This window comes from Tursiops truncatus, chromosome 15, assembly GCF_011762595.2.
Source record: "Tursiops truncatus isolate mTurTru1 chromosome 15, mTurTru1.mat.Y, whole genome shotgun sequence".
Lineage (NCBI taxonomy): Eukaryota > Metazoa > Chordata > Mammalia > Artiodactyla > Delphinidae > Tursiops > Tursiops truncatus.
The window spans coordinates 71,309,200-71,322,846 of NC_047048.1; the positions used below are offsets into that span (position 1 = coordinate 71,309,200).

The 13,647-nt window shown below is 44.8% G+C and overlaps 1 protein-coding gene across 3 annotated transcripts; it reads right to left on the reverse strand.

The window, feature by feature from the left end:
• Positions 1 to 10,937: 10,937 nt before the first annotated feature.
• Positions 10,938 to 13,373, reverse strand: SLPI (secretory leukocyte peptidase inhibitor). 3 transcript variants are annotated; one of them, XM_033839745.2, is made up of 5 exons: positions 13,220 to 13,372; positions 12,380 to 12,538; positions 11,981 to 12,130; positions 11,738 to 11,887; positions 10,938 to 11,228 (listed from the first exon to the last, which is right to left on the reverse strand). In XM_033839745.2, exons 1-5 carry the CDS (start codon positions 13,299 to 13,301, stop codon positions 11,170 to 11,172), a joined length of 600 nt encoding a protein of 199 aa, XP_033695636.1. In that variant the 5' UTR covers positions 13,302 to 13,372; the 3' UTR covers positions 10,938 to 11,169. The 3 variants fall into 3 exon arrangements, with proteins under 3 accessions (XP_033695636.1, XP_033695637.1, XP_073649134.1); XM_033839746.2 differs by having other exon boundaries at positions 10,938 to 11,151; positions 13,220 to 13,371; XM_073793033.1 differs by lacking the exon at positions 11,981 to 12,130 and having other exon boundaries at positions 13,220 to 13,373.
• Positions 13,374 to 13,647: the final 274 nt, after the last annotated feature.

Genomic DNA, 13,647 nt, shown 5'->3' on the forward strand with positions numbered 1-13,647 from the left:
ACTCAGTCTCTCAAAGAACAGGCAACGTGGGTGTTGAGAAACCACTTGATCAGGTTTCAGGAACAGAGGTTGATTCCCAATTTTGCTGCTGACTCATTCTGTGACATTGGCCATGTTCCTTGACTCCTTTGTATAATAAAGGGATGATCCAGTTGAACTGTAAGATTCCACTTTGCTCTGCTGTTTTACGAATTAATGATTCATAGAAGCACCTTTGAGGGAAAGCCCCAGTGGTATGGGCCACGTTCTTGAGTTGGATGAACTCCCTGTGTCTACAGGTTCCCCTCTTTATCTTTCAGCCTCATCTTCTCCAGCTGTTGTGGTCAGCTTCCAGGGCACCTCCTTACCTGGTGATTGTGACTTATGAGGGTCCCAATGAGTCTAATAACACCATCTCAGTGTACAGATGGGAAAACTTAGGCCCAAAGAGAAGATGTGCCCAAGATCATAGAGTAAGTCGCTGGTAGATCTCAATATCTTTATCTCCAAGCCCCATATTCTTTTTCTTTATTTCGAGTTAATTGTTTTCAGATTACGTAGTGGATACTGTCGTCGGCCGTCAGATCCCTTTAGGATGAAGGCCGCCGAGCCATTAGGTGCTGGGGTGTTGCTGGCTGCTGACGCTGAGAGCTGAGTCCCTCCCTGGGAATTTCCCTGGGCCATAGTGAGCTGTTTCAACCAAGGTTACACCCATTCCCAGGGGCAACCTGTATCCACAGACTGGCTGATGTTGGGGTACAAAGGCTCAGCTCCATAGTTTGATTAGGGGCACCTCTGAAGGACCCTCCCAGCTCCAGAGCTCCCCAGGGGATTGGCTGAGCCTTTGTTGCAATGAATCACAAGTCCACTTCTTTTTCTCCCCAGCTGTGTTTCTCTTACTTCTCACAGGTGTTGCTTCTCAGAATACTCCCCAGAAAACCTCCTACACATAAACATCTGCCCCTAAGACCGTTTCCCAGGAAATGTGACCTAAGGAAGATTATACAAGGTAATCATTGCCAAAAAACAATATTAATATGAAAAACTGCTCTGCTAAAGACAATGTTAAGAGAATGAGAAGACAAGCCACAGACTGGGGACAAATGTTTGCAAAAAAACACACATGATAAAGGACTGTTATCCAAAATAAACAAAGGACTCTTAAAACTCAACAATAAGAAAATAAACAAGCAACTCACTTTAAAAATGTGCCGGACTTCCCTGGTGGCGCAGTGGTTAAGAATTCGCCTGCCAGCGCAGGGGACATGGGTTCGAGCCCTGGTCTGGGACGATCTCACATGCCTCAGGGCAACTAAGCCCTCGCACCACAACTACTGAGCTTGTGCTCTAGAGCCTGTGAGCCACGACTACTGAGCCCATGCACCACAACTACTGAAGCCCGCACGCCTAGAGCCTGTGCTCCACAACAAGAGAAGCCACCACAATGAGAAGCCTGTGTACCTCAAGGAAGAGTAGCCCCTGCTCGCCGTAACTAGAGAAAGCCCGCACGCAGCAACAAAGACCCAAAGCAGCCAAAAATAAATACATAAATTTAAATTTAAAAAAAATAAAATTAAAAAATAAAAATGTGCCAAAGACCTTAATAGACATCTCACCAAAGAAGACAGATGGCAAATAAGCATATAAAAAGATGCTCCACCTCGCACGTCATCAGGGAAATGCAAACAGGAAAAACAGTGAGATACCACTACACACCTATTAGAATGACCAAAATCTGGAACACTGACAACAGCAAATGCTGACGAGGTTGTGGAGCAACAGGAACTCCCATACATCACTGGTGGGAATGCAAAATGGTACAGCCACTTTGGAAGCCAATTTGGTAGTTTCTTACAAAACTAAACTTACACTTACCACACAATCCAGCAATCATGCTCCTTGGCATTTACCCAAAGGAGTAGGAAACATATGTCTACACAAAAAACTGCACACAGATGTGTATAACAGCTTTATTCATAATTGCCAAAACTTGCACGCAACCAAAATGTTCTTTAGTTGGCGAATGGATAAATAAATTGTGGTGCATCCAGACAATGGAGTATTATTTGGCTCTAAAAAGAAATCAGCTATCAAGCCATGGAAAGACATGGAGGACTTAAACACCTATGAATTACTAAGTGAAAGAAGCCAATCTGAAAAGGCTAAATGCTGTGTGATTCCAGCTGTACGACATTCTGGAAAAGGCAAAACTATGGAGACAGTAAAAAGATCAGTGGTTGCCAGAGATTGGGAAGGGGGAGATGAATGGGCAGAGCACAGAGGATTTTTAGGGCAGTGAATACTCTGTATGATATTATAATGATGGCTATATGTCATTATACATTTGTGCAAACCCATAGAATGTACAACACCAGGAGGGAACCCTACTGTAAATGATGGACTTTGGGTGATTATGATGTGTCAGTGTAGGTTCATTGACTGTAACAGGTGCACCACTCTGGCGAGGGATGTTGGTAATAGGGGAGACTATGCATGTGTGGTGGCAGGGGGTGTATGGGAAATCTCTCTACCTTGTTAATTTTGCTGTGAACCTGAAACTGGTCTAAAAACGTTAAGTCCTTAAAAAAAGAATTGGAGAAACAAGGAATTTCTGGACTCCTTAAATATTATTAAACTCATTGATAAGAGTTTCATTTTTAAAAAGCGATCATTGTCAAAAAATTGGAGAAGTAGAAAAAAAGAACCCTATCACCGCTTCTTCAGCATGTGTGTAACCTACGAGTTTATCTCCTCTCAGGGCTTGGCCTCCTCCCCCTGCTGCAAGGTGATACATGGGCTGGACTGTATTTTCCTGAGCCTGGGGTCCTTAGTCTAGAATAACCCTTGCTGGAGGTAAGGGAAGAATACAGCAAGATGATCTGGTGAGGTCTTTGGCATTCCATGTTTCCCAAAGTAATCCAGAGTGGGCATTGACACAACATGGTTAGTGCACCTGCTGTGAACTGCAGATAATTTTCTTTATTTGTCCGCAGGTCAGGTGAATATTGGGTGGATGAGATGAGAGACAGACTGAAGGATAAACAATTCTCAGATCGCGTACAGTCTAAATCTACACAAAGAGAAACATTTTCCGAAACTGCCCGTAATTTGCAAAGCCATCCTCCCAGCCAAGTATTGGCGTTATTTCACGAAGCAGCCCTTTTGCTCCTTTTGAACTGTGGCTCTTGCAATCGATGGGGAATAAGAAGCACTTTATACAGAAGACAAACCAAGGCTTTCACAGGACCACGTGTCCAGGCTCGCCCGAGGTCTCAGGCGGGCCTCTTGCCTCCTCCCCACGCTTTGTCTAGAGGGAAGGTATGGCTTGTTCTTTCTGATTCAAGTGCGTTTTTTCCTTGACTGTGATTACACTGTATATGTAATTTCATATCCTCTTCTCTGGTTTATGTTATAACACAATTTCCCGATGTCGTACAAACTGCATCAACATCTTGACCTTCATGAGAGCAGGGGCGTCAGCTCTAGCAACCTCAGGTACACCATGCGCTTGCCTGGGAAAGGCCACTCAGGAAACAATTGTTTAGCTGAACTCAGCTAATGACTACATTGTTATCCACTTCAAGGCTTTGTCATCATTTCTGTAACTCCACTGGACAAACCAGTCATTTCCAGTTCTTGATTTCTTTTATAGATTATGTGGATATGTAAATCCTTGTGCATGAATCATTTTTTCTTTAATTCAGATTTCTCTGTTGGATCAGATGCCTAGAGGTGGAATGTATAATCAAAGCATTTGGATATTTTTAAGGCTTTCAACACAAATCATCCCTACTCTCTGCTTCTCCCAAGGCCTTCAACAAAATCAAATGAGACAGAGGACACAAATGATTGTGTTAAGAATTTACAGGGTGCCTGGAATATAGTCAGCCCTCAGGAAATACTCCCCTCATCCCACATGTAAAGACACGCATAGGTGTGCTTGTAAACATACAGATCTGCAATCCAATGCACCCAGCCTATGAGTACTGACGCTCTCTCCTAAATAAAGTATAAGCTCTCCTGGGCAGCTACAAACAGGTATGCCAGATCTGTCAAACTTGACTGTGAATGAGAATCATAAAATGCATATTCTGATTCAGAACGTCTTAGATGGGCCAGAGATGCTGTACTTCTCCAGCTCTCTGGTACGCCAACGCTGCTGGTCTGTGGACCACGCCTTGAGTAGCAAGCAGGTGTGCCACAAAGACACAACAGGCACATAGAAACACATATGCAGGCATAAGTGAAAACCCACATATGCACATGACTTTGCAATTTCTCAGAAATACTCTAGGTAATAGGAGTCAGATCTCCAAGGGCATGGACCCACATTTCATGGGAAAAATTTGATCTGTTGGCATCTGTCCAGAACCTAAGAAAAGTTAGGCTCTGGGAGTGCTAGGGCAGTGCTAGAGTGGGGTGGGACAGAAAAGGACAGGACAGGACAGTCTGGACATTCTGTCCCTGAAGTAAGTGCTGCTCCCATGAAATGGGGGCTTGGAGTCCTCCTAAACTGTCCGATCTAGACCTCTCTGGTACCTGGAAGCCTTCACTTCCCCTTTGGTAGCAGCAATCTCCTTCCTCTGCCCCAGCTTCCCCAGGGTCAGAAAAGCAGGGAGTATCCGGTGAACTTGTGGTTCACCTTTTCCTTTTCCTTTTCCTAACAGTATCTTTTGTTAAACAGAATTTTAATTTGGGGGGGGGGGGGGTAGTGACAAGAAAGAGCCTTATTTGTTTATTTTTTTCAGCCAATCATTTAAAGTGAACAATTCAGTATCATTTACTACATTCACAGTGCTATGTAACTGCCGCCTCTATCTAGTTCGCAAACATTTCCATCACCCCAAAGGAAACCCCCTTACCATTAAGCAGTAATTCCCCCGCCCCCAGCCCCTGGCTACCTCCAGTCTGTGTTCCATCTCTGGATTTTTCATATAAATGCAGACATACCATACATGACCTTTTGTGTCCGGCTTCTTTATCCATGTCAGAGCATGTATCAGTATTTTAGTCCTTTTTATGGCTGAACTTCCGTCATAGGGATACACAACATTTTGTCTATTCACCCACCAATGGCCATTTGCGCTGGCTACTAGAAATAGTGCCGACAAGAACACGTATGTGCATGTACTTTTTTAAAAAATAAATTCATTTATTTATTTAATTTATTTTGGCTGCATCGGGGTTTTTTTTTTAACAACTGTATTGGAGTATAATCGCTTTACAATGGTGTGTTAGTTTCTGCTTTATAACAAACTGAATCAGTTATACATATACATATATCCCCACATCTCTTCCCTCTTGCGTCTCCCTCCCTATCCCACCCCTCTAGGTGGTCACAAAGCACCGAGCTGATCTCCCTGTGCTATGCGACTGCTTCCCACTAGCTATCTGTTCTACGTTTGGTAGTGTATATATGTCCATGCCTCTCTCTCGCTTTGTCCCAGCTTACCCTTCCCCCTCCCTGTGTCCTCAAGTCCATTCTCTAGTAGGTCTGCATCTTTATTCCTGTCTTGCCCCTAGGTTCTTCTGACCATTTCTTTTCATTTTTTTTTAAGATTCCATATATATGTGTTAGCATACGGTATTTGTTTTTCTCTTTCTGACTTACTTCACTCTGTATGACAGTCTCTAGGTCCATCCACCTCACTACAAATAACTCAGTTTCGTTCCTTTTTATGGCTGAGTAATATTCCATTGTATATATGTGCCACATCTTCTTTATCCATTCATCTGTCGATGGACACTTAGATGGCTTCCATGTCCTGGCTATTGTAAATAGAGCTGCAATGGACATTTTGGTACATGACTCTTTTTGAATTATGGTTTTCTCAGGGTATATGCCCAGTAGTGGGATTGCTGGGTCGTATGGTAGTTCTATTTTTAGTTTTAAGGAACTTCCGTACTGTTCTCCACAGTGGCTGTACCAATTTACATTCCCACCAACAGTTCAAGACGGTTCCCTTTTCTCCACACCCTCTCTGGCATTTATTGTTTGTAGATTTTTTGATGATGGTCATTCTGACCAGTGTGAGATGATGATAGCAGGCAGCTTCCCAGAGCTTTCCTCCAGCACCCCTCGGACTGTGGACCAGCTCTGGCTTGGGACGACCCAGCCAACTTCTCTGCCAACCAGTGGGCTGCCACCACATCCTCTCCAATGAGTCTAAATCCTAACCTTGGAGAGGATTCACTCTCCTGCATTTTGTTCTTTCCCCGACTACTCTCCCTCAGCCCTAGGGTTTTCTTTCTTTCCTTTTTAGTTAATCCCTTGTAACCACTAATCATTTTCATATTAAACCTGCCCTGTTCACATTACTGAGTTCTTTCTGTCTTCTCATTCAATGCTTATACACTAAAGGTCTATGAATCTATCCTTGGCCAATATCGCAATATTTTATTTACTCTAACTTTATAATAAATCTTAATAATTTGTAGCATAAGTTTTTCTGCCTTATCATTTTTTTGATGTTTTTTCAAAATTTATTTATTTTTGGCTGCTTTGGGTCTTCGTTGCTGCACGCGGGCTTTCTCTAGTTGCGGCGAGCGGGGGCTGCTCTTCCTTGCGGTGCGCGGGCTTCTCATTGCGGTGGCTTCTCTTGTTGCGGAGCACGGGCTCTAAGCGCACGGGCTTCAGTAGTTGTGGTGCGCAGGCTCAGTAGTTGTGGTGCACGGGCTTAGTTGCTCCGCGGCATGTGGGATCTTCCCAGACCAGGGCTCGAACCCGTGTCCCCTACATTGGCAGCATATTCTTAACCACTGCACCACCAGGGAAGCCCCTTTCTGTCTTATTCTTATATTCTTCTTCATTTATGTCCTTGCTATTCTTGTCCCTTTGCTTTTCCAAATAAATTTTTTTTCCAAATAAATTTTTAAATAGCTTCTGCAAGATACATACACATGCAAATAAACAAAGCAACAACAACCTATTGGGATTTTCATCCAGGGTGGCAATGAATCTATAAATAAATCTAGGGAGAAAATACATCTTTACAATATTAGGGTTTGCAATCTATGAATATGCTATATCTCTTTCTATTTAGATATTCTTTAATTTCTCTCAAAAAGTTTTACCATTTACTACATAAAGATTCTGCGCATCTTTTCTTAATTTTATTTATAGCTATTTGATTTTTTTATACTACTATAAAAATTTCATCTTTAATTGTTTCTTTCTGGGATGTAGAAGTATAATTCACTGTTTACTGCTGAGTGCCTGATCTATCAGCATCAGAGACCAACATTCATGCTCAATATAGAGCCGTTCCCTGGGGTGATCAGCCAGCTACCTGGTGGCAGGTTGATTACATTGGACCACTTCCATCATGGAAGGGGAATAGACACTCTGGATATGAATTTGCCTTCCCTGTATACAATGTTTCTGCCAAAACTACCGAACATGTACTTATAGGATACCTTATCCACCTGTCATGGTATTCCTTACAACACTGCTCTGATCAAGGAACTCACTTCGCAGCAAAAGAAGTGTGGCAATGGGCCCATGCTCATGGAATTCACTGGTCTTACCCGGTTCCTCACCATCCTGAAGCAGCTGGCTTTATAGAACAGTGGAATGGCCTTTCGAAGACTCAGGTAGAGTGCCAGCTGTTTGACAATACTTTGCAGGGCTGGGACAAGGTTTTTCAGAAGGCCGTCTATGCTTTCAGTCAGTGTCCAATATATGATGCTGTTTCTCCCATAACCAGGATTCACGGGTTCCGAAATCAAGAGGTAGAGACAGGAGGGGTACTACCCACTATTATCCCCAGGGAGCCATGAGCAAATTTTTGCCTACTTGTCCCCTTGACTTTGTGCACTGTTGGCCTAGAGGGGTTAGTTCTGGAGGGAGAAATGTTTCCACCAGGAGACACAACGATGATTCCATTGAACTGGAAGTTAAACTACCATCCTACCACTTTGGGTACCTCATGCCTCTGAATCAACAGTCAAAGAAGAGAGTTACAGTGTTGGCTGGGATGATTGATCATGACTACCAAGGGGAAATTGGACTCCTACTCCACACTGGAGGTAAGGAAGAGTATGTCTGGAATACAGGAGATCCCTTAGGGACCTGGTAATATTATCATACTCTGCAATTAAGTCATCAGAAAACAATGACCCAATCCAGGCAAGGCCACTAATGGCCCAGACCCTTCAGGAATGAAAGTTTGGGTCACCCCATCAGGTAAAGAACGATGACCAGCTGAAGTGCTTGCTGAAGACAAAGGAATATAGAATGGGCAGTGGAAAAAGGTAGTTATAAATACCAACTACAGCCATGTGACCAGTTACAGAAATGAGGACTGTAATAGTCATGACATTTCCTCCTTATTTTGCTATAAATACATGTGTATGCGTGTTTATTTTCTTTCCTCTCTTATTACCTTATCATGTAACATAAGATGTATTGACCTTATATCATAGTATTTATGTATCGTTAATTTTATGTCATAGAATTTGTTACTGGATATGAAGGAGGAGAGTAAACATCACTCTAGAGCTTTACTTCCTCTTCTGGGGAAGGAATGAATGTGTTTTGGTTTGTATACAGGATAATTGTACGCTGTCTGGCAGAATTATGACCCTGTCATTGTCTTTACTTGAAGATTAAGTATGGTTTAAAAAGATTCATATAGGTGCCGAGTTGACTTGTAATCATTTATTTTATGTGTCAACTTGACTGGCCATGAAATGCTCGAGTTAAACATTATTTCTAGGTTGCCTGTGAGGATGTGTCCAGATGAGATTAGCATTTGAATCTGTGGACTCAGTAAAGTGAATTTCTCTCCCCAGTGTGGTGGGCTCATCCAATCTGTTGAGGGCCCAGTAGAACAAAAGGTGAAGGGAGGAGGAATTTGCACCTCTTCTCCTGCCTCTCTGCATGAGCTGGGACATCTCACCTCATTATCTCCTGCCCTTGGACTAAAATTCACACCATCAGCTCTAACGGGTTTTTTTAAACTGGCTGTGCCATGAGGCATGTAGGATCTTAGTTCCCCAACCAGGGATCAAACCCGTGCCCCCTGCAGTGGAAGTGCGGAGTCTGTACCACTGGACCACCAGGGAAGTCCCAGCTCTTAGGTTCTTAGGTCTTCGGACTTGAACTACATTATACCACTGACTTTCTTGGGTCTTCAGTTTACATACGGCAGATTATGGGATTTCTCAGCCTCCATAACTGTGTGAGCTAATTCCTCATGATAAACATAAATAAGTAAATACACACATATATACATTGCTATGAATACATTTGTGATATATATATATATATATCTTACTGGTCCTACCAGTTCTGTTTCTCTTAGGGTAGAACCCTAATACTCTATGTTAAAAATTAACCTCAATAAAAGTTGTCAGTGTGAACTTTAAAAAATAAAACAATTGTTTTCATTACTAGTTTGAGCTTTGCCCTACCCAGTTGTAAAAATTCCTCCTTTTTATATAACAAATTTCCACAAATACACAGATTTCCTTTTAGATGTTCTATTCTATTCCATTAGACTATTTGTTTATTCCTATACCAACATCATACTACATTTATTATTATAATGTAAAAATAATATAATTAATAATATTTTGATATGTGGTCTGGCTAGCCTCCATTCCTGTACTTTTTTTTTTTTTAAATTGCAAATACTCCTTTTTATTTTTTATTTATTTATTTTTTTGCGGTACTCTGGCCTCTCACTGTTGTGGCCTCTCCCGTTGCGGAACACAGGCTCTGGACGCGCAGGCTCAGCGGCCATGGCTCACGGGCCCAGCCGCTCCGTGGCGTGTGGGATCCTCCCGGACCGGGACACGAACCCGCGTCCCCTGCATCGGTAGGCGGACCCTCAACCACTGCGCCACCAGGGAAGCCCTATTTTGTCTTTTTTTTAATCGTTAACCTAATTAAGTTCTCTGTTTCCTTTAGAATCCATAGAGCAAAGTTCCCCACTTGGCTCTAGCTCTCGGAATTCCGGTTCTTTTTACTCTTTCCACGCCACTGAGTCAAGAACCATATCACTGTCCTGTGGTTCTGGCCAAGAACATGTCATCAAAATGACCTACCATGACAATACTCCTAGTGTTGGCAAAGGCAGTCTCATGCATGCATCCCCCACTACAAAAGAATGGGCCTTGGACCTGGAATACTTACTTACCAAGACATAAGGAGCCCATACAACCTGTGCCAGGCTTATTGTCATGAGTGGAAATATCTTTCCCTGTTTTAAGCTCAACGCATGCTCCTTTGTTTTGTGTGTGTGCCCTCTGGCATCTGGTTAACCCCACTGCTGTATCTGCCCTCAGTGGGGAAGGGATGGGGTCCTTCTACCATGTCATGAGAGGAGTGCCTACATGTAAATTGCCCGGTATCAGGTGCCAGGAGAGACTCCCTAGCCATGGGAAATCGAAGCCCGCTATAGAAGCATCTTGTGTAAGTGAAGCATTGTTTCATCCATGCTGTGCTTTCCTTGGAGACTCTGATACCAGCATACAATGGACAGACATATGTGTTTGGAGTCCTCCCTTGGGACTGGTAATCGGGTACACGTTGTTCTGCTCAACACTTATTTTAAGATAGAAGCAATAGTGTCTTGGGAGAGAAGAGAAATGAAAGAGGCTCATGATCACCACAGAAGGAAAGTATCCACCATTTTCTGAGAACCTGCTATGGCCCTGTAACATTGCTCTTCATTTTGCATTGGATACCCCAATGCTCCAAACACCAAACACTGTGACAAGTTGATTTTTATCATCACTTTGCAGGGCAAGAGATTAAGATGTAGGAGATAAAGTCATTTGTCCCAAACCACAGAGCCAAGGCTTTTCAGACTCATGATGTAAATTCTGGTCTGTCCAGCCCCTAAGCCTCTTCCTTCCACTCCATATCTGTAAGAGGGAGGCCTCTTATTCAGACATTCCCTCATCATCTCCCACCAAACTGGTATTCCCCAATGAACCACAGAAGCAGGATGTACAGAGAGAAATATGCTCATTTATATATTGACCAATCAACAGGCATTTGCTGGCAGCCTACTGGGTGCCAAGTCTTTCTGCAAAGAAGATATTGGTGATAAGACCAAGGCTTCACCACGGAGTGCCCCAGTGATCCAAGCGTGGGAGTAGAAGGGAATTCCCAGACCACGCAGAGTAGGAATCCAGAGCCACTTCCAAGTGGCAGGAATCAGGCTGTGAGAGAAAATGAGATCAGGACTTCAATACAGGAACCAGCCAAGTCATCTCCACATTCTCTCCCCAAGAATTCCCTTGAGATAGAGAAAATAGCAAGGTGCTGATATAGTTGTGTGAGTCTTGGTATCGGGAGGCTGATTTCAAGTCTCTATTTTACTAGAAAACTCTAAGGTTGGAGCATTGAGCAAGATTATCCTCAAAATCCACTGATCTTTTGGCCTTTGACCCTAGACAACATCTTGGAAATAACCTTAATAATACATACTTAGTGCACAGTGCTTTTGACAATGCACTTTCAAGTTCATTATGTCCATTTTACAGATAAGGAAACTGAGACTCAGAGTCACTTGCCCTGGGGCCCTTATTCAGAAGGGCTGGGATATAATCAGAGCCATGAGTCATCCTATGGAAATCCTTGCCCTGAGGCCTGGGGAACAGGGCTCTCGGAAGACAAGGGAGTCAGGCAGAGGCTTTCCTTGGGGTCCAGATCAGGAGTCCCCCTGTTTATATGCCTGGAACTCCAGAGGGTTGAGACTGAGAGAGCTGGAGGGAAGGAGGTCAGCCTGCCCCAGCCCCTCCTTACCTTTCACAGGGAGCAGGCACTCTTTCCCACAAAAGCTCTCGCAGCACTTTAATTCACCCCTGCACTGGCTGTCTGTCTCACATCGATTGGGGGGGTTAAGCATCATACATCGGGTGAGGGACACTGGACACATCCCAGGCTTCTCCTCAACTGATGAGAGTAGAGACATGGGTTAGAAACCTTGTACCTTCCATACTAGCCCCCTGCTTCTGGACCCCAGCCCCTGCCCCAGCCCCTCCTTACCTTTCACAGGGAGCAGGCACTCTTTCCCACAAGGGCCCTCGCAGCACTTTAATTCACCCACGCACTGGCTGTCTGTCTCACATCGATTGGGGGGGTTAACCATCGCACATTGGTAGGGGAACACTGGACACTTCCCAGGCTTCTCCTCAACTGATGAGAGTAGAGACATGGGTTAGAAACCTTGTACCTTCCATACTAGCCCCCTGCTTCTGGACCCCAGCCCCTGCCCCAGGCCCTGCCCCAGCCTGAGCCTCCCATCCCCATGACCACAACATCCCTCCTGAGGCCGGGATACCCCCTCAAGGTAGGCTCTGGCTCTCTTCTGACATTGGGCCCCCAGTCAATGCAGGCGGCCAGTTGTCCAGTGCTGCATGGCTGGTGGCTCTCTCACCTCCTCACCTGGGTTCAAGATGTTGACAGGATCCAGGCATGTCATTCCGCAAGCATCAGGGCAACATTTCTTCTTCTCTGGACACGGACGGTCAATGCTGCACTTGGGTTTCTCATATTTAAGGCACTGGGCAGGTTTTCTAGGAGGGCAGTCTCCAGCTTTCAAAGCTTTGGAAGAGAAGTTCAAGAGTTTTGGAGGAGGCTGGGTGTTGAGTAACCATCACGGCTCCTGGACAAAGCACCGCTTTCCAGGAGTGACCTTCACTCAGGGGACCATCCACAAAGTCCAAAGTGAAGTCCCTGTCTGATCTCCATGAAGAGTGACAGGCTTGATGAAATCACACACGTGGTCAGGAGGAAGGCATAGGCTTCCCAGCCAAGGTTTCTTTCCCCAGGGAGAAGCAAGGCTCCACACAGGCAGAGAGGCAGGCTGAGCATGACGGAGATGGAGGGAAATAAACAGAGATAAATAGAACCGACAGAGCAGGTGAAGAGCTAGAGCCAAAGACAGGAAAACAGAGATTAACGGGAAGAACGAGCAAGAGTCAGACTGATGATTGGAGAGCCACTGACCGGGAAATGAGGCAGAGAGAAAGAGAGAGAGAGGAATAAGAATAGAAAGGCAGTGAGACCTGGGCTGACAGATAGCTGAGGAAAAGAAGAATTTCCAGATGCTCAGAAGCTTGCACAGAGACCTTGGAGCCCAGATGGACATGAACACACCCCCAGGGACGTCTCCTGAAACTAAGCTGAGAGATTACAGTCTAGAGAAGGGGCCATCCCCACACCACTACGAGCCCCCGTCTCTGACCCTGCAGCCAGGATCATACCAGGGTGACTCCAACTCACCATTTCCAGCACCTTCCACAGCCCAAGGTGCCAGGGTTCCCAGGGCAAGAAGCACGAAGGGGAAGAGACCACTGAACGTCATGGTGAGAGCAGGGGTGGCTCTGCTGGCCCAGCCGCCCCCATTTATACCTTCCCTAGTGGGCGTGGCCTCACGAGCATTTCCTCGGCCCCTCCCAGCTTCAATGGCATAAGCAGGAAGTTTGGCCAGAGACCGGGAAGCTTGATACCGGTCATTCCTGTCCCGAGCAAGACTGCTAGGCCAACAGAGTAAAGGCCAGAGAAGAAATAGGAGAGGCTGGCCTGGGAGATGTCGCCAGGCTGATAAGGAAACCATTTCAGGTGTCCATCTGAGCCCTGAGCATTGTAGGGGCCCCAGGCTCCTTAGCCTTGTTAGTGGAGATGGAGGGTAAAAGGTCAAATGCAAAAAT